This window comes from Copadichromis virginalis, linkage group LG1, assembly GCF_057382275.1.
Source record: "Copadichromis virginalis isolate Kocher_CV1m ecotype Utaka linkage group LG1, C_Virginalis_male_GT1.1, whole genome shotgun sequence".
Classification (NCBI taxonomy): Eukaryota; Metazoa; Chordata; class Actinopteri; order Cichliformes; family Cichlidae; genus Copadichromis; species Copadichromis virginalis.
Window position 1 is genome coordinate 17499345 of NC_140618.1, and position 22367 is coordinate 17521711.

Consider the following 22367-nt stretch of genomic DNA (forward strand, 5'->3'; position numbering starts at 1 on the left):
ACGAGTGCAGAAATGGGCAATAGATATAAGGTGGAAAAACCTTTATTTATTTATTTTACAGAATCTGTCACAGCCAACTGAAATCGCCATGAAATCCATAAATCGGGTAATTCGAACTTACATTAACAGCTGTTTCACGTTATTCAGAGGTTGCAATAACTAGTCGTAAAAATGAGGGCCAATAACCCAGCTTTTAAAGTGGTCATTCAAGTTGGCATGGCAACGAAACTGCTTGGTCCCCTGTATTTCCGAATTCTACGTCCAGTCTTTGACAAAACAAATCGTAGATGTCATTGTAGCAGTTATCTTGACAAAGATAAGATGGCACCAGGGGGAAAAGGTATTTAAAATTACCTGCAGCAGGAACTCCAAGTGAATGGTGCGTTTCTTGAGTTGATTTACCAAACTTGTAGGCTTTTTAAAACATTTAAAATGTAAAAGGGTAAAGTGATTTCACAAAGTGGAGGGGAAAAAAGCAAAAAAAACCATGTCATTCTCTGATTGGCCATGTGCGGGCACGTAAAACCACACCAGCCTCATCGGAGCAAAGAATAGAGGCATGCTATCGGTATTAGTGCTGGCGAATCCAGCTATTTCTCACTGTAGTGAAGTGCTGCTCAACTTTCCCGGCGATCGATACTGTTCGAAACCTTAAAGATAACGGATTACGGCCAACAGGACCGCCTTGTGCAAAGACACTCCGTGCACACATTTTCAGCACGTTGGACAGCGCACGGCGCCGCAGAGGCGGTGCGCGGATTCAACCGGTGGCTTTCAACGAGCAGAGTGAGGACCAGAGTGGACCGTTTGACTAAATGCTGTACAAAAACTCTTTTTACGTCACATGTCTGATAGGATTTTTCTGCTTTCTGCACTTGGACTAGTGTTTTTCTCGTTCTTCCTAATACACGGTGTCTTTGTCGATTCCATCGTGTGGGAAGGCGTGCCGAGAGTGGCTGACTCTTGAAGCTGTGTGCTGAGTAGCGTGGAATAGGTGACTGTCAGGCGGGAGGAGTGGTGTGGTGGTGCCTAAGAAACCTTCCCTTTATAAGGATGCTGGTGGGAAATGCCTGGAGACAGAGATGACGAGATTTGTCAAAAGGCGCTCGAACTCTTGTCAGATCTTTGTTCTAAGGGGGAAGTGCAGAATGAAAACTGTCGGGATTTTATCTACTATTTCCGAGATCTCGCCAGACCACGCTACACGGATTCAGGTGAGGCATCATTTGCAAGCTTGATTCAATGGTTGCACTAAATTCAATGTAAGTGAAGTCGCATATGACTTCTTTCACTGAACATCGCACGCATAAAGCACACTATAGGTGGTCCAAGCTTGGCTCGACTACTTCACGACGAAGATTAGTCTATAATATCAAAGAAAAATTAGACTTGTACATTATTTTTTCACATTAGTTAGCTCACCGATCCGGTTAAACTATGCATTTTTCGAGGAAGTCCATTTTTTCTTCCATTTTTTTTCCCATTTCTATCACACGAGGTTGGCGTGACATCGTGTAGGCTAGTCTGTGAACACTCATCAGATATGTTTCACTGGATGAGTTGCCCTGCATCGTGTATTTACTGACATGTCACAAACATTGAGTCATACTACTTTGAAACTTTGCCTCTTTTTTTTTTTAATTCTTACCTAAAAGCATTTGCTTTTTATAATTAGATTTAGAATTAGCCACTCTCGCTTCATAATTATCAACACTTAGGGTAAACACATTCGCCTAAATGGCATGCATAAATTAGTGTCAGTGTGCATGTGTGCGGAGGAGAGAAGGAGCGAGCGAGAAAGCGTTATTTGGAGGCGCGAGAAAGCGTAATTCCTGCACATTTCCACTGCATTCATTCTGCTTCCATAGTTTGCATCAATGATTATTCATCACGTGACAGGACTTTGTGAATTGTCAGTCTCCTCCAACCCCCAAGCTCTCCCTTCTGTTCCTTTCCACTTTACTTCAACTATCCCCCAAAGTCCCAGCTCTCTTCTTGCTTCCTCATTCATCATATAGGCCGATCTTCTCTTGTCTTTTACACTGACACTTTCAAAAGTGAAATTATGTGGGTAGCCCGTGGGGCTAGCTATCAAGAGGGCTTACGGGTTTAATTTCTGTTCCAGCTGGCATATATCACTCAGCGTGATGGAAGAAAGCCATAAGAGAATAACAAAGGAAATAAGTACAAGGCAGAGGACAGCTACTCTTTCAGCTAGAGTTGAAGCTGTGGGTGTACCGGTCATATATATATATATATCTTTTTGGTTTTTTTTACAAATATGCTAAACATAAAACATCATTTTGACTTCAGATTTGATTTAAATCAATTACGTAAACATATTTACAACTATTTTCTCAAAAGATCATAAAATATCAAGGATCAATGAAATAAAAACTGGAACATGAAAGAAAAATAAAGATGTGTAACATGTCTTTTAATGGATTAGTCACCCACTTGGAAAGATACCTTTCTTGACACTCTTACAGAGAGTATGTTGAGAAGTTTAATATCAATCCCAATGACTGTGGTCAATCAATCAATGCCTGTCTTGCTGAAGCCAAATGCCAATTAGCTTAGCTTTAGCAGGAACAGAAAAATGTGTCTTCCACTGTTCAGAGCACATATCACAGCTTCTAATTTTTACACTTTAAAACTAGCATGATTATTTAACAGACTGTGGCAATTAATCAGCTTTAGAGATACGGTAGGAGGATTAAGTTACCTTGGAACAGAGTCAGGTTTCAGAGTTTATGAGGGAAGCTTTATATTTAACAGATATGTATACGAGTGGATTTAGTCTTTTCATCTGTCAATAAGCAAGTAAAAAAAACAAAAAAACAAAAACATATTTGCAGAAATGCAAATGCAATCGAATGCATCATCCTTTACAACATTGGGGACAACAAGTTGGAACCACCTACTGTACATGTGTAACATATTACATTTCCAATAGTTTTTACTTACAGAGAGGTATTCTTAGGGAAAATAACATCCCAGAAGTAGACATTACATATATTGCCTTTTCAGCACTTGCTTGCCTCCTACACTTTTGCACCTTTGAAGGTCCTGTGCACTAAAATTGGTCCACCCTCTTTGTTCCAATGTAGTCTTTAAATCCCTCCAGATGTCTATAGCTTCTTCTCCACCAGGCAGCATTTGGGCGGCCTGCCAAACCGACTGTGGGCTCAGCATCCTCAGATGGCAAGTCCCTCAATTTCTCCACATTATTCTCTCAAATCACACATACTCTGGTATTCACAGAATTTCACAGTGCAGAAAGGACAGTTGGTCTGTGTTCCTGTGCAAGGTCTTATGACAGCTCCCACACACAGAGCCAGTCCTAATTGCAGGACTGTGGGATTTGGAGGATGGGTTACCTTACCAACAGCATATAGTGAAAAGTGCAAAAACCTTTATTGCCAAATAAGTACACTTTTGGCTGTTTGGACTAAAACAGTCATGCAATTGATGTGTAGTCTCATTAACTTTTATCTAATACTCTTACCATGACAAAAAGTCAGCCTCAGACTCTTAATTACAAGTGTGATCTTTACATTAGATGTGTCAGGTGTGATTCAGCTCATCACGAGTCCTCTCATATTTTTAAAAGCAGCTCTTCTTTGTAGTATCAGTCAGACCAAACACTCAAGACAGACTGAAATCAGCTCTAAATCTGTGCCCAGCTCTGTAAGTGGGAGCAGAAGTTTATATGCAAAAATTCTAAAGTTCATGATTATTAATCTCACTCATTAAAAACAAAAGAAGAAACAAAGTGGATCTTGACAGGTACGGTGTTCTGTTGCTATAGCGTGCAACTAAAAAGAAACAAAATGAGAGGATTGAATGTGATGAGTTCAGGAAATAGTTTGCTTCAACTAAACGTAACATGATATCTGTCAGCTACAATTCGGATTAGTGTACAGCTTTAACATTTCTAATATAAGCTACTTTCATCCAAAATAAAATAATGCATTCAGTCCAACTGTGTAACAGCAAATGCTACATCTAATCAAATGCCTTGTGTTGCAATGAAATTTAAACTTATTGTAGAGCCATTAATGATAAATAAATTATAAATTGTGCATTAGTTGTACATTTGTTGCTTGTGTCTAAGCAGATTATCTGTTCGGGTATTCATGAGGAGAAAGTCTCCTTGATGTGATACACATCATGATTATTACCCTTTTGTTAAATGTATCAACATACCAATCACTTGATTTCCTGGAGCTTTTATAGGCTAATAAAATAACATGCTCTGCTTAACAGTAATAGGTTAATCAGGAAAACAATCATTGCTTTTTCTAAAAACTTCACTCATTGTTATGACTAATGTACTTAATACAGATTACACCAATATTACACTTTTGAGTTTTTTTCTTTTGAAAATTTTATTCCAGTCTTCACAAGCCTGATTTGTCTTCGCATACATGAAGGGACAAAGGATATGTCTGCTATAATACTATGGGCAAATAATAGCCTGTTGCATAGTCAGCACATAAACTGGGAATAATCTGTATCGCTGCCCTCGCATAGCCAAAAATAGATACAGTCAGGTGGATACAGCAGACTGGTTCTATTCAAAACACTGTGCAAGAGCTTGGGCTTTTCAATAAGCAAAATTACCTCAAAGATGAAAGACCGTTACATTAAATTAATAGAAATCATGTGTTAAAGAGAGATGATGGGGAACTGGTTAGAAGAGGGATTTGGGAGTCAGTTTAGCTGGTATCAAAGCTTAGAGGAAGCAGCAGACAGTGGCAGAGCAGGAAAGCTCAGGTGGACACCCTGGGGACTTAAAGGGTAGAAACAAGAGACCTCTGCTGGTGGGCCAGAACAGAAGAGGTCAGGCAGATGGACTGAGCAATGGAGACTGACGTTGCAGAAGAGTTCAGATGGTTCTGGCTGTCGGCTAAGGTGCTAGACAGGATGGTTGCTGGAAACCAGAGTCATCTTTAGTTAAGGGAAACCAGAAGAATCCTTAGTCCTGGCCAATGAGAGGATGGCATTTGGAAAGGGGTGCAAGACAGGTGACTGCGGTGCTGGGAGCTCAGTGAAGCGTGGCAGTGTAGAAAACCATATGGAATAAAAATACGAAAACTGCATCTAATTACCCATTATCTCTATTGGTTAAATCAAACATACAGCACATATTTTATAAGGTCATGTGTATAAGGACATGATATACTTATATAAGTGGCCACTTCCATTTTTAACATATGATATAATGCTTTGCCAATTCTTATGTAATTCTTATAATCACAGGCCATGAGATGGTTGTGAAAGCAGACACTTAAATTAGTCGATAATAGTATGAGATGCAGCATTAATAGCAGGTTTTCTGCAACTAATAGGGAAAAAAGGGACTTCAAAACTATATGTCTTGTAAGACATGCATAACCTGAATGATTGTGATCAAGATTTTCGAATTCTTATTTAATGTGATTTTTGAAACTATGGTGACAGGGGTGCATAGCTGGTCAAAATCGTCACATACAAGAGATGAAGAAATAACTGAATGATGAGTCTCGGTAGCCCTGATAATACAAAATATAAGAGTAAAAGGGAAAAAAAGACTGATGACCATTAATGATGCACTGGAGACGGTTGTTAACAATGCAGTGGTAAAGCACCATGTCAGTATGTGTAGTATTTTTTCAGTACTTATTCAGTGCATTTGGCCACGTTATGAACAGCATTTATTTCTTCTGTTATCTTGATGATGAACAATTAAAGTAATTACCACTTAATCATTTTTTGCCTCACAGAAGCTCAAGGATGGATAAGAGCTTAGGGAATGAGGGAATTCAGCATATAGAAAGTGTAAGCCTTTGATATTTCCATAATTACACATGCATAACAGCTTTAAAATCTATACAATCCCAGATGCGTACTCCATCCTTATTTTATTTTGACCTTGTCATTGCCCCTGGGATTGGTTAGTTTTGAAGGTTTGGATTCTTGTTAAATATTAAATAATGCTGGTTTCTTTTCTGCTTTCACTGCTGCTGTTTTTAAATGTTTGTGTTTTTGGTTCCTACTTTGGGTTTAATATACTTGTGATTTATTTCAGTTATGAGATATTATTGCCTTTTTAGTTTCTGTCTGGAGCTGATTATCATTTTTGTTTCCTCACTGTTTTCTTGTGTCCGTGTTGAGTAGGTGTTCTGGATTGTTTCCTGTTTTACTTTGATAGTTTTCATTGGTTGTTTTAATTTGGGTTTTTTTGGTTGTCTTTTTTTAAAATTTGTGTCTAATTCTCAGCCAGTCCAGCATCTGGATCCTCGTCACCGCTTCCTTCATGACAGACCCATCCCAACTTAATATCTACTACTAAGACATTAGCCGACATAAGGAGTTTATAAGATTGTTCTGGTCTGCTTCAGTGACATTACATCATCAAATAACGGTGCATAAAAACACACTGTTCAAATTCAGATATCAAACAGTAACTCAAAAACATGACATGGGATTTTCAAAGCAAAATTGTGTGCATATCTGTAACACCAATTAGGATGCAAACCATCTCAAGCCTGTTTTAACAACTTTAAACTTTAATTAAAGCCTCAATTAATTTTTATGAAAATTACACATGCTGTGTTTGAACTTGTGACATTTAAAGTTCCCTACAGAGCCACATTTCTTCAGTTTGGTATCTCAGAGACTCCAGCTGTAAAACATGGTTAAATGTAACCTTTTTTCATATCTTCCATGGTCTTGATTGACATTAACAGCACTTTTTAAAAAGGCACAACATTATTACATGTTTTTAAATATCAGTAGAATTAACAAATTTCTGGGGTTAATACATCTAATATATGTGAATACATACATACCCTTACCTCAATTTGAGGCAAATGGTTAATACTCCATGGGGTCCTTATGATCCAAAACAAGACTTCAGTTAATTTTATTTGCTTATAACAACAGTTGTCTTATGGTGCTTTATATTGTATGGGGTAGAAGACCTTAACAATATTAGAGAGAAGGAAACAAGCAAGCACTTGGTGAAGGTGGAGAGAAAGAACCTCCCTTTACTGTAACAGCCAGAAAGAGGCTCGGGGACATTTGCAGCTTCTGGAAAGAGGGAAAGTAGAACAGTGAAAACAGAAAAGTAAAGATCATTTAAGAAAAGACAGGTAATAGTAATGTAACTTAGTATATTATCACTGTTTGGATGAAAATTCCTTTTACTTGCAATAAAGTTGCAAAGTTCATGTAATTATTTCAGAGTCATTGCAGCAGTTTCTATTTTTTTTTTTTAGTGCTTTTGCTTCTTGAGAGCAGAGATGATTCAGATGCCCTTGATGACTCTGTTGCTTCACACCTCATCTCCCTTTCCATGGTGACTTGCACACCCTGGGCTGGTGTAAACAAATGCAATGCACTGAAGAATTATTCAGTGTCATGCTTTGAAACTATGAACTTGATAGATGAAGACCTGGATTGATATGCTGGTAAAACTTTTTATACTCCCACGGCCATTACTCCTGGTGTTGCCCACAAGTACTGCTTATATATAATCACACAGTTTATGATGCACATGTGTGAACAGCAACCGAGTAGTAACTTTAATTTTGCAAAGCTGTTATCTTTAGAGTGACATCTTCAGTTTGTTTATACGTGTTTTGTGGATCCACAGATTTAACAGGAGAGCTAGAGTAGCTGTTAGGAGCCCTTTAAACTCCTACATGTACCAGTGTAGAGCAGCTTCATGAGTGATCTTGTCCTTGAATTTTGGGATTCGATAGTATTTCTCTTATAAACTCATCTGTTTTCAGAATGTTTTTTTTTCTGTTTTGTATAAATTGCGACTTTCACGCCTTCCCTCCCCATTTGTCAAATTGTTTTTTTTAACCACAGACCATATATAACAGCCTGTAAATGTTTTTCTTGCAAGCTGTTTTTTATACCCTCTCATTTATTTACATGATAATATGCATTAATCACACAGGCAGCATGAAGCGCCTTGGGTTTAGCACTTTATCAAACTACTGGGAACATTTTAAATTCTTGCAATTAATGTACCTCACTGACAGTTTCACATTATAAATTATACTCATGGAAGAGAGTTAGTTCTGCTTTCTTGTGGCTGTAGCTCAGGTGGCAGAGCAGGTCAGCCACTAATCAGAAGGTCGGTGGTTTGATCCCAGGCCAAATATCCTTGGGCAAGATACTAACCCCATGTTTGCCAACTGGTGGTGGTCAGAGGGCCCGGCAGCCTCGCCTCTGTCAGTGCGCCCCAGGGCAGCTGTGGCTACAATGTAGCTTGCCATTGTAAATGGGTGAATGACTGAATGTAGTGTAAAGCGCTTTGGGGTCCTTGGGGACTGAGTAAAGCGCTATACAAATGCAGGCCATTTACCATTTCTTTTCAAAGTTCTTCATTGGTTATTCCTATGGAAGCCAGGAGAGCTCACCAGACTCAAATAAACATCTGCAAACAGACAAATCCAAGCAAGTTCAAAAAAGTAATCTTCATCTGTATGACAATAGCTGCTTTGCAAATACACACAAGAAAAACCACAAAGCAAAAGTCAAATGCCATGTGCATGCTTGAAAAGAATTTCTGAATTGTCATGTTAAAACAAAAATATTTTAACTTATTTTCCGAAAACAACAACAAACCAAGAACTGTGGTCATCTGTGGTTGTAATGCTGCATTTCTATATTTGGTTTTGTTGTATTTGCACCTCTTTTGTGGAAAAATCATTTTTAAAGTTTCATTTTTTCACCATAATTATCAGCAAAGGAAATGAAATCGAAACATGGGGGGCACACTACCCTTAGAGTGCAGATATGAGCCTCCATTGGATAGTTAAATACTGCTACTACTACTGTACATAATTTTGATTTTATTGAGCATTCTTTATGAGAATCTGTTAGAAAAGAAAAAAATAAATCCAACAGGACCTATAGCTGTGTACCTGACATGTCCATCATGCAGTATTTTTAAAACATTTACTGAGTAACTTAATCATGAAATGGTTATATATGATGGTGATATCAAAAATCAGAGTGCAACAAAGCAAAGAGAAGACTTATTCACTGTCAGATCTTGTTCTCTCTTTCCAGACATATCTGTGAGTCTGCTGTCATTGGTAGTGACTGCCTGTGGCTTGGCCCTCTTTGGGGTCTCCCTCTTTGTTTCATGGAAGCTCTGCTGGATACCATGGAGGGAGCGTGGGCTTTCCCCCACCACCAAGGAAGCCCATGGGCACCTCAACCCGACTATGAGCCCTCTGCCATCACAGTCTGCACCCAGGCAGCCAGTTTACACAGCTGTGGACCCCCCGATGCACAACCGCCGTGAATCATCACATTGTTCCATGGCCAGAGAGCCTACTCCCGTGGCATCTGTTGTTTCAGTGGAGGCTCCGGTGACTCCTGTATCACCACCACCTGTGGTCATGGCCACACCAGAGGCAGCTATGAAGATCAGCCACACATCTCCAGATATACCACTGGATGCCCAGAGTAAAAGCAGGGAAAATGGAGTTCACACTAACCCCCGAATGCAGAGACAAACCACTGAACCCCCACCTTCTGGATGCTCAATGTCTGAAATAGGGTCAGTATGAGGTATTTGTTGATTTATGTGCTCCCATAAGATATGCTGGCCTTATTTTCTAAAAATCCCCTAACAATTATGATCTCTGTTAAAAACGCTAACATTCAAACTACTAATTGTTTCTGCTACTTTTCCCAATAGAACAAGAGAGATGAAAGACAAAATGACTTGGACTTGACTTTAGTTATGACTCCTGCCAACATGTTTCACATTTTTACTTTCTATTTGTGCATCAACTATAATATATTTAAGGATTTTGGTAAAGGAAAACAACTTACACCTTATTTATGATTAGGGTTAGGTAGTTCAGAGGCTTGGTTGAAATGTGGATTTTGTTAAGTGTAGGTGTCTGAAACATGACTAAATGTCATGTGCAGATGTGAGTATAAAAAACAGACACATTATAAGGCAATAATGAAACCAAAACAACAATTTCTGTCTGCTAGACTATAAAATGTATAATACAGCACACTATGTGTACACTATGTTCTTGAAGTGAAAAGCAGCATTGGCACTAGATATAAATTATGATATGCAGAACAATTCATTATGCAGGTTGCTTCAAAAAATATGCAGCTGATGTTTTAACATTCCTTCTTTTCATTGTGTTAATGTTGTATGATTTTGTTTTCTGTTGATTTCCTCTGTGCACAGTCAAGGGTCCATTCGTAGACACATGAACCTCTCTAACCCAGACTTCAACGTGGCCCAGTTCCAAAGGCAGGACTCCCTCACCGGAATGGGCCTGGGCCTGGGCCGCCTCAAACCCGAGCTCTACAAACAGCGCTCCCTTGAGGGGGACGAAGGAAGTCGAAGAGACGGAGGTTGTGGGCGCCTCCATTTTATCCTCAAATATGACTGTGATCTAGAACAGTTAATAGTTAAGATCCACAAAGCAGAGGACCTCCCGGCCAAGGACTTCTCCGGTACCTCTGACCCTTATGTTAAGATCTACCTGTTGCCCGATCGAAAGACCAAGCACCAGACAAAGGTGCACCGCAAGACACTCAACCCTGTGTTTGATGAGGTCTTCCTGTTTCCTGTGGCATACTCTGAGCTTCCTACACGAAAGCTACACTTCAGTGTCTATGACTTCGACCGCTTTTCACGGCATGACATTATTGGTCAAGTGGTGGTGGACAACTTCCTGGATCTGGCAGATTTCCCCAGGGAGACAAAACTCTGTCGAGACATCCAGTATGTCTCCTCGGTGAGTTTGAACGTTCACTCAAAACTATGTCATATTTACTTAGAGCTGCCAGGTTATATTTAACTTTTCCCCCACAAAGGCTGTGTGTGACAGCTGTGTGGAGAGTTCGAAATTTGTCCCTCTGTCTCCCACTGGCAGTACAAAGTACTGAATTTTTTTCCTTTTATCACTTGTCAGGTCTGAAAAAACAGGACAAAAATTAGTTAAGGTGATCAGGCCTGTGTTTGAAAACTGATGTTTTCTTTTACTTTGCTGTCTCTCTCTGCTGTCGAGATGAAAAGACTTTAAAAAAGCATCTGTTTAATAACAGATGTAGTGACCCCGAGCGCAAAATTTTACTACACAAGACATCTATGGCATCAGTGTTGATATTATATGCTTTTTAAAATTGCCTTTACATGCCCGGAGAATGATTAGCAATAGATTTTTCATTAAATATGGTTTTTGGAAGGAATACTAATTTAAAAAATATGCATTTAGAATAGTGTTTAATACTATACCTTCCTTTTTCTTTAACAATCCTTGATGCTGCACATATTACAAATAGATGACACAAGTGAAGGACTGAGGCATTTTATTAGCAATTACTTTTACTGCATCTGCTCCCACCTATCTAAATTCAGTTTGCTCTGCTGGAACGACCTGTTTACCATGAGTAAATTAAATCCTTTGAGACTTTTTAAGGTCAACAGGATTACAGGCCTCTTGCCATGTTACCTTACTGACTGCGTGCTAGTAAATCTCATTTTGTTAGGACCAGTTTCTGTTAGACCTATAAAGTGAGCATACAGTTGCACAGAGAGTGTCTGTCAGTGTATGTACGTCCTTATAAGACCAAATGTGTGTGAGAGAGAAAGAAACGGAGAACAGGAGAAAAAAATATTTAAAAAAAAAACTGAGAAAACTGGTTTGGGAACAAGACATACGCACCATTTTTCTTTCTTTCTTTCTTACATTATTAGCTATTTAAGATCTTTATAATGTTTTTCACTGTTCCTGCTCATCTCCTTTAGAGGTGAAAGATCTCAGACACCACAATACAGCACTGGTATTTATATGTTGGCCTGTTTTATTTACAGGCATTTCATTTATTGAGCTTGAACAGCTGTAACATGCAACTGATCCCTATATTCTGTTTGCAGTTGATTGCAGGAAACAGTTTAGGCAACAGAACTCAATAAAACAAGATCAATAAAGCACAGCTGTGTAAAGGAAAACTATTGGTTGAATTTAGATGAGATCAATTCCCAGTCACTATGTTAGTTATGATTTTACTTGTGTAAGGGCATAAATCTTAGTTAAAACATTGCAACATTGCTTAATAAGCAATAAGACAGTCCAACAGGAACAGCCGTGGTGAGTCAGTCTGGAAACTGTAATAAATGTTTACTGTGGAACATAGTTAACCTTCTCAGCAAAAAGATTTTAATAAGATGTGGAGTGTCTTTGCAACTGGGCTTACTTTAGCAGTGCTGCAGCTTTCTGAAATCTTTCAGAAAGCACAGTGTTGCTATAACCGAATGTACTGCGCTTTTCGTTAAAACAATATTTTGACCACTGCCGACATTTAAGAATGAACTGTTTTACAGACTCATCTCATCTCAGTCAATTCTTCTCATCTTAAGAATTGACTTTTGAGCAAAACATGCAGCCAGTTCAACAGCAGACAAAAAAAAGCATGGGAGTATTTGACTGAGCAGCTGTATGTCTATGTTGTGCATATGTCTGTCTCTTGTTTATCTAATAAGCGAATCATCATCTGCCTCTGTTGGCGTCCAGGCTTGTCTGCTACATCGCTACGTCTTTTGCAAATGTCTGCACTGCAGCCATATCATTTTTAATAAGGAGAGCACATTAGTTAGCAGAGTTTGTGTGCCTGATGCACTGGCCATTAGTAATGGAAAACAAATTGTTATGCTTTCATCTCTAGTATAAGCAGCTCCATCACTGAATTTAGATTTTCATTTCACAATTATACTTTCATTCAGATTAAGAACAGTAATACAGATGGGAGAGAATCAATTAAATATTAAATCTAACACCACGCACTTGTTGTGGTTGTTTTTATTTGTTTGTTTTTAATGCTCATTCTTTGTTAGAACTTCATTACATGCAACTTAAGATTGCATTATCACACATATTTATTGTTTATTCACAACAGCAATATGTAATTAAGTGAGTATTACTGCATATATACTTATAATCTCTGGTATTATTTCAAAAAAGTGATTAAATGTATTTTATAATGTTCACTTTTCTGTATGGCTAGCATGCTTTTATATTCTTCTCATCAAAGCTGCCACATTTATCCATGCATTTTATTGTCTATGGTAAAGGCACAGTAATCAGTTTTCTTTTGCCTTTTGATCTCGTCTGTTTCACCTCATCGAAATTTAGATATGTGGTGTTATTTTGTGCTTTTTATTGCTGTGTCAGTTTAAATTATGACAACGCAGAGCTCAAATTTGTGGCATAGTCCACGCCTGTCTAATTTGCAGGCTACTGATAGCAGCTAAGGTTTTAGTGCATAAAGTCTCACATACAGTGTGCCAAAGACCATTAACGGCTTCCTACTCATGGCCTCTAAAAATACTGACAGAATCTGTCTCTTCTTTCTGTCTTTACTCTGTCTCTCTCTCTTTATCTATCTCTGCCTGCCTTTTTTTCCCTCAACATGTCTCGGTCTTTCTTCATCACACGCACAAATGCATAAACAGACACGGACACACCTGTTTTAACCCAGCTGTGACGAAGTCATCAGCTGTGTCCAACTTTTAGTACGCAAACAAATTGTTTAAAGTAAAACAAAAAAGAAGTAGCTTACTCAGAAAAAGTAATTAGATGTGAATGCATATTATACGCATTCTGAATGTAGTGCTAATGGGTTCTATAGAGTGCTCAGAATGGCTGAGATATTCACAGACAGTAAAATAACAGCTTTTGAGGCAGAAGATACTGGAAAACATAAAAGTGAGAAATGAAGAGGGGGGAGGAGATGCCGAGAAAACAGCATGACGATACACGAGCATGCCAGATAGAGCCTTCGGGGGAAAATGCTCACAAAAAGTATTGGGATTGTTTTGATCCATCAACATATGGATGTTTACTGGATCAGTGCACCTTTGCCCTGTTTAACTGATTGCTAATCAATGTTGCCTGGTTGGAACAGAATGGTGTGTGACGTCTGGTTGATGGGAACCAGTGATTAACAGAATCTGGAATTCTCACATTTTCACACTGTTCAGTTTTTGTCAGTTTCACAGCACTCAGCTAATGCACACAAACAGAAAAAAAGGAAAAAAAACCCCACAGAGTACACACAGACTCTTACACTTGTACAAATGCTTGTTCTCAGAGATTGACACAGATGCCCCACACATATATCCTCATAAATGAGCTAATTATCTTTGGACACCAGTACATAGACATGATATTCTGTAACCAGTGCACAGAGCTTATTTGATAGAAAATAAAGAATTATCATTAAGTCTTGATTTCCAGTGGGACAGGCCATATTGATGTGTCATTGCCAGATTTTAGCTTGTTTAGCTCTGCAATAGAAGCAGATTGTAGATTAATGAAGAACATGTGTTATTTTTACTGGATTTAAGAATGACAGTCTCAGTATGAACAAAAGCTGTATAATACATTTGATGGTTTGAGCTTTTAAATACAGAATATACTTGTGGCATACCAGCCTGATTATCAGAAACGCTGAGCATGACATTCAACCTGCAGATGTTACATGCTATTTGATGCCTAAGAAGTTTTGCGGAGCACGTAAAACACAGTGCTAATCTGTTTCCCACCTGTATCACAATTATTAGACCATGAAGCATGTAAAACAGATAGTTCTGGGATGTGGGATGCATTTTCTGGAGGGTTTTTTGAGTTAATTCATCCTTCACATTTAAAAGCCTTGATGAGTAATTGATCATGATTGCAGCAAAATATACAAGTGCAATTCATGGGTGATCTCTCTCTCTCAGAAAAAAACAAAAAACAACACAGAAATACACACTCACAAAATGCCAAATCAGTTTCTCTAGCTTAACCAAAAAAAATAATAATAATAACTCAATAGTGTCCAAGTGTGTGTGACATTCCTAAGACATGCTATAGAAATTGTTGCCAATTGTATGGATGTCCCTCTTGATAGATTTCTGCATCTCCCTTTTCACAGATACTTCTAAAACTAGCACTTAACATATATTATACTTTGGATACCAAATTAGTTATTTTGAATATCTTAATTTAAAAGGCATCTTAGCATACATAAGAGTTGTTTTGAGTTGTTTTTTTCATTGACCTGCTGCTGCAAAAAACATTCCTACTTGGTCTTTGTTACTTTTAGTATGAGAGTTTCATAACAATATGGGGCAAATCTCAGTCTTAGATTTCTCAGTGCAGTTGAGTAATATGATGTCATTATCACAATTACTGGAGCAGCAAAGTCAGTTGATCCTAAGTTTTCAGTGTTGTTGTTTTTGCACTTCAGTTGAATTTACTGAGCTTACCTTTGTAAATGATCAGATGATGATGATGAGTTGATGACACGTGCTTTGAAATACCAGCACAATCTCACCAACATAGCAGCAGATCAGCAAGAGATTCTACTGTAGGTGTCTTTACCACACATATTTGTGTGCTTTCCTGGTTCACACTTCTTTTGTGGAGTTATTTTAAGCACTAGCGATAAGTGAGCAGCAGCTGAACTGAAGCCTCTGTGCCGGGTGAAATATGGGAGGCTTTAATTGGAGCAATATGACAGAAAATATTATTTGTAGAAAAGTTGTACACTGTAAATAAATGACCAGAATAATACACAATCAAACTCATTTTAGAGTAAATATTTTTGTGTCTTTTAGGATAATGTGGACCTTGGGGATCTGATGTTTTCACTTTGTTACTTGCCTACTGCGGGCAGACTGACCATTACCATGATAAAGGCTCGCAACCTCAAGGCCATGGATATCACTGGTGCATCTGGTAATTAAAATCTGATACTGACTGTAACTGCAGCACCCCACTGGTATCCCAAATGTAAATCAAGTTAATTTTTCTTGTTTGTGTCATTTTTTTATAGATCCATATGTGAAAGTTTCACTGATGTGTGACGGTCGCAGATTGAAGAAGAGGAAGACATCAACAAAGAGGAACACTCTGAATCCAGTCTATAATGAGGCCATTGTGTTTGATGTCCCTCCAGAAAACATAGAGCAGATCAGCCTTTTGATTGCTGTGATGGATTATGACCGGTTCGAGAGTTTCTATAGAGTAGTTTCTACATCTTTTGCATGGGTCAATGTTTAATTTATACTTGCTGCATGGCAAAAGCGGATAAAATATATTCCAAGAACATTTGCAAATATTTCCTCAAACTCTTTGTCTCTGTAACATATTGTCTTGGGTGGTTTTCACACACAATATGTAAGACATTATTATTTTTGGAAAGCATGGGAGGACTTATAATATTTTTTCTTTCTCCCTTATCCTCCTGGGTCTACAGAGTAGGCCATAATGAGGTCATTGGTGTGTGTCGAGTCGGCAATGATGCTGACAGCCTCGGTCGAGATCACTGGAGTGAAATGCTTACATATCCCCGAAAACCTGTCGCCCACTGGCATCCTCTCGTTGAGGTGAGATGGCATGTGTTGACACACACACACACACACACATATTAGGGGTGCAACGATACACAAAATTTACGGTTCAGTTTGGTTTGATACTTTGGTGTCACGGTTCGATATTTTTTTGAGAAAAAAAATGTTCATGCCTTTTTAATTTGTCATTTATTAAAATTATAAATATATATTTTAACTCAAAAGTACAGTTTTTAAATTTAATGTTGCTGAAACAACAAAATAATAAAAATAAATAAATCTATCTGATCGAGGAATCACTCATCTTTGGAAAAGAGAGTTTTTTACAGAGAAATGTCTCTTTCCAAAATAAAAGCTATACTATACGCTTCTTCTGGGCTGTATTCTCAGCAGCATATTAAACATATCAGGTGCCCATAAAGAGAATCATGTGCTAACGGCTGTCTAAATGACTCGGGTAAAGTTTGTAGCATGTGTGCTTGTTGTTTTTGTCTGCTTCCACTTGTCTTTGCACTAGGATAATGTCGGCGTAAACATGCAGTCATATTCATTGTGTTCCCACTAGTGCTGTCAGCCTTAATCTCGTTAAAATGACATTAACGCCATAACGCGGCAAATCTCCGTTAACAAGTTACCGCGGATTGCCCCGTACCAGAGCGTTCTCACTCCCGAGGCGTAACATGTCGACGTTTTGTCACGTCCCGCGGCATTCCTGAGGAACGCGAAAGGAGACCTTCGGCGTTCTTATGGTACGCGGCGGGTTATGGCTGGAATCCAGTGCAATGACGCTCCCGCGGTAGTAGACGTTCCAGCCCTGTATTCCAGCCCTAAACCTAACCTTATCCCTAGCCCTGACCATAACCTTATTCCTGACCTTAACCAGGACTTTAATGATGTTAAATAGCGTGTTTCTAAGCGATTTGAAGAAAAAGAGCGAACATGTGTAGGTTCAGTCCAGACGGTTCTCATATTTCCTCTTTTTCCGAGGTCGTCATTTAGGAACGTGGTGGGTAGCCGAAAACGTAATATGGTGACGATTTGTCACCTAGCGTAAAATGTTACGCTTTGGGAGTGAGAACGGGTTGCCCGTACATGGGGCTGGGTGGCGTCAACACGTTAACGAGCTAACTGCGCTAACACACTAGTTCCCACCAATTGAACATTGTGTGGCACATCTGACATACTGTTTTACTTTTGTCCATGACGCGCTTACCATCAGGGTCATACTTCACATGAAGACCAAGATAGTTCCAAACGCCAGATCTGAATGAGGGTGGGGGAGGTTCAATTTCAGGTAGCGTTGAGGCAGTTGCCATGTTGCAATGAGCTTAGCTTCTGCCTTGCTAGCTTGCGCTGCACTCAGTGGATCTGTGCTCGACAGTGCAGCCTAGGCGGAGAAGTCCACTGAGCGCTCAACACAGACAGCATCGTCAGAAGAAAAGTTGATAAAATAGATAAAAAATTTTGTATTGTTCGATACATATGCCTACCGAAAGCACTGCATCGAACGGTGCCCCTAATGTATGTATGTATGTATGTATGTATGTATGTATGTATGTATGTATGTATGTATGTATGTATGTATGTATGTATGTATGTATGTATGTATGTATGTATGTATAGATGGATAGATGGATAGATAGATAGATAAAATTCCCCTCTCTCCCCTGAGGGGGGTCTATGCTTCACGCTCGGGTCCTGTACCAGAGGCCCGGGAGCTTGAGGGTCCTGCGCAGTATCTTAGCTGTTCCTAGGACTGCCCTCTTCTGGACAGAGATCCTACTTGGGACTCACTGCACCTAGTGTTCCGATTACCACTGGGACCACTGTTACCTTCACCCTCTTCTCTGAGCCCTTGATACTTCTCCATCTTGCACCCTGCTGTTATGTGCTGGATTGTTTGAGGGGCATCTTTACACAGCCTGCACCTGGGGTCTTGCCTGGTGTGGTAGACCCCAGCCTCTATGGATCTTGTGCTTAAAGACTGTTCCTGTGCTGCCATGATTACTGCCTCTGTGCTGTCTTTCAGTGCAGCTTTGTCTGGCCATTGGTAGGATTTCTGGATGTCAGCCACTTCATCTATGTGCCAGTGGTACATACCATTCAGGGGCCTGTCCTTCATTGATGCTTCCTCCTCTTTCTTGGGTTTCTGGTGCTTGAGGTATTCAGGTCGGTTGGGCCATCTTCCTGAAGTTTAAGCAGTATAAAATATTTATAACATAAACATAATGATAAAAAAAACATTTATCATTAATTGAGGTTAGAGTTGACAGATGAAAGAAAAAGAAAGTGCAAGTGGGTAGGAAGCTTATCACTGTCCAGTTATTAAGGCACACTGAGCTCATTACTATTCACTGATACTGAAGTGTGTTGTTAGAATGTGGCTGTGAAAAGATTTTTGGTCAGTGGTAAAGGGAATATGGTTGTAAGCTATAACAAAGCAAAAAAAAGAGAGGATGTCTGCCATTTCATGGAAATCACTTTATTGCCAGAATTGACAAGAAGCCTAGAAAGCTCAAAAACATTATATATCTGATTTAATCATTTTCAGTGAAAAAGAAAGTGGCTCTCTCCAAAAAGTCCACAGATGGTGATGCTATTTTATGTGAAATTGCATCACATAAATATAACCTGTTCCACCAGAGATCAAATTGGCTGCCAAAGTTTCCATAGCAATGTAGCGCCTTCTGTAAAATCGTTTATTTAATAATAATAATTAATAATTAACAGACGTGACCATTTTAACCCATGGAAGTTAAGTGTATTTACACAGTGTAATAGTGACTAGAATTTACTATACATTTTAGGTATTCCTCTACATCTACAGAATTATTGGGATGACCTATGAATTTTCAAGTTCCAATAGCAGCCTAAGTTTAGTCACAGGCTTTTCAGTGACATTAGTCATCATCTGTGGATGCACTCAACATACAAGTCCTTTACTTGGAAAGTCTCCAAGCCTCTTGAAAATGTGCAGGAGCCATTGTGGGGAAGTAGGTTCAATTTTGACAAAAATATCTCCAGGCTTTATATTTTTCCTTCTTCGTTTCACTTTTGCCTCTTCTGCAGCAAAGGTAAGTATTCATGTACCCATCACTTTCTGCACACTGAACCTTCTCTCTATGGATACACATTATTTCTTGAATAGCCCAGTGGTAAGACCTGTTTACCTTTCATAAACTGAATATGATGTAGTTGTTGAGGTTATCTGACAATATTTTCTCAGATAGTAATACTGCTTTGACAAAACTGTGTTTTACAGGTTACAAATACATACCTGAACTGAGAATCTTTGGCCAACCTCCATGCAAATGATACTCTGTGCCCTCTCCACAGGAGATAGACATTGTAGCTGAGATCAAAGGGTTATAAAAAGTTAATAAACAGCATTTAAATGTCTGATTTGCAGCATTCCCTTAGTTGGTAACAGCAAGGGGAGTAAGATTGGTTTTCCCAAGGGATGAAACTCCCCAAGTGCCAATAAGCAGATTTCTGAAATATGGTGTCTGGCAAAAATTCTATTTTTTGCTTTCGATGTAACATTTATTGCTCTTAGTTAATGATCGGTCTTCAGTTTGTTCATTTACAATGATGGTCAACCTAATGAGTATCTTTGCCAAATTCACTGAATGCTAAAGAAACCATAGTTATCCTGCCCAATTTTGAGTCAGTTTATTCTCATGCTACTCACAAAACAGTACTGTACTTTTATGCTGTGAGGTTTCAAATGCAGGTCTGTTCATGTGTTTCTATGCCAAATGAACCACTTTATCTATAAAGCTTTTATCCTTTCACTTGGACTTGGCAAGAAAAAGGTGCCATAGAAAAAACGTCTATGCTAATAAAATTTAGTGAATGCATAAATAAACTGACCTCCCAAAAATCAAAAAAATGAAATGGCAGACATACAGTGTTTGTTTCACTGCCCAATTCATCGCTCTGTAGGTGGTGAGTACATTTGTTCCAAGATAAAAAGGTAGGATTGGCTCTAGATTTATTTGATATCATCGTACATCTGTTTATATGACTAATAGAGATGGAGGTTTTTTTTGTTTGTTTGTTTCTTTTACACTAACTATCATTGCAATCTTTCTGCTTTATTCTCTTGCAGTACCAGGGGACCACAGGTAGTAGCCAGGGAGGATCCTGTAATTCTCTGAAGACACCTCCTTCTCCGTAGCCATGAGCAACAATTCAAATAAGCCGAAGGCTGTGCTATATGTACCTTTGGGCAGATGTGATACAGAATTTTGCTCATATATGGTCCTAGCATAAAAAAATAAACACATGCATTAATACCTATGGAAAAGAAAGACACAAACTGTCTTGAGCTCTGCTCTTTTGGATCAGTTGCATGTTGAATGACTGCAAAGATGGATGTTTTTTTTCTATGATGTTCCATAAGAAAAAGAACCAGCACAGGCAGATATTTTAGGTCTGAGCTGTTCCTGAGTTTATAAACTCATTGCTCTTTTTTTAATAGTCTTGTTACTTGTTTTAATGAGATGAGTCTCTGTAATTGCACAATGTACTTACAACCAGTTGAACTGCCATACTGTTCTCTTTTTTTTGGTTGTGAATTGGTGCATGAGGTCATGTTTTGATGGGATATCTTCTACTTGTTTGTTGGTTTTTGTTTCTATTTTTTGAATAGGATGTATTGTTCTGTCAGTTGATGTGCAGTGACAGTTCATTTTTAGGCAAAATACCTGTAAGTAAAAGTATGTTAAATGTTACGAATAAAAATTATTCCATAGAAAAATGTTCATCAGTTTCAATTCAGTTAATTTGAATGTGAATTAGAATTTCATAATATGCTAGATTTCTATCACTTTAGCAACTATAGTACACAACACTAGCTCTTCAAGATAAAGTAAGTAAGTAAGTAAAGAGCAAAACTGTGTTAAACAGTATACAGTAAAATATATTATCTGTAGAATATCTTTTTTATTACTGTTTAAGATTAGTGTTTTAGAGCACTAAATATAAGACAAAAAGCTAATGCAAACACATTAAAGTTTTGCATATTATTTTATTTCTAAGGTTTTACATGTCAGGACATAATAAAAATTTATCTAGTCCTCATCGGGTCTTAATAGTAGATAAAGGCAACCAAACAATCAATTAGATTGTTTATTATCATTCATCATTTATAAAAAAAAAAAAATGAAGCCAAAATGAAGATGCAGCACATAAAAAACATAGTTCACTCCATGAATTAGAAGCATATGGAACCACATTTAACAGCAATAACTTGTAGTAAGTAATCATTTTCTATATTTTCAGATTTTTTATGTTCGGCTTAATTAATGTTTTAATGTTGGCCATGTTTTGGTTTTCAGAGTGATGACCTGACATTTGCTGTATAATGCTATCGTATACATAGGAGTTCATGGTCAAGTTAATGACAGAAGGTTCCAAAGATACGGTGGCCATACTAGCCAACCTTGAGACCTCAGAATTAGGGAGACATTCGAGGGGGGGGGGGATACATGTACATGTACATAAACATATACAAAAAACTAGAATTTTACAGTGTTTATCTATTAGTAGCTAGGCTAACACACTTACCTCTCATATAAAGCTACCATGCTAATGGAGTGATGTAGCTCTTAAGATCACTACTGATTTCACCCATGATGATGACTAGAAAGCTGTCAAAACTATATAGAGGTGCACCTGACTTCTACTTTTTTTCTTAATTCCTATGGAAGCACAAAGCATGTATTTAGTTTTTCACACACTGCTTCTGCATTTTGTCTTATTTCTTATTAAATAAATAATGACATGTTTTGTAGTTAATCTTTGCCAGATTTCTAGCTACTATGAATCTACTGAAATCTACTGAAAATATTTTTTTCACAAAGCACATCTGATGTTGTTCCCTTTGTAGTGAAAAGCTGATTTAATTTTACAATATTCACCGGATGTGTTGTCACAATTTAGTACCATAACTTATCGGTGAGAAGTAAACAACAGTAAA

At 38.3% G+C, this 22367-nt stretch overlaps 1 protein-coding gene across 1 annotated transcript; it reads left to right on the plus strand.

The window, feature by feature from the left end:
* The first annotated feature begins 385 nt into the window (after positions 1 to 385).
* Positions 386 to 21150, plus strand: syt9a (synaptotagmin IXa). Its single transcript, XM_085452869.1, has 7 exons — positions 386 to 1214; positions 9076 to 9571; positions 10226 to 10781; positions 15650 to 15770; positions 15868 to 16039; positions 16291 to 16420; positions 20496 to 21150. The coding sequence occupies exons 1-7, from the start codon at positions 1067 to 1069 to the stop codon at positions 20562 to 20564; spliced, it is 1692 nt and encodes a 563-aa protein (XP_085308995.1). The 5' UTR covers positions 386 to 1066; the 3' UTR covers positions 20565 to 21150.
* Positions 21151 to 22367: the final 1217 nt, after the last annotated feature.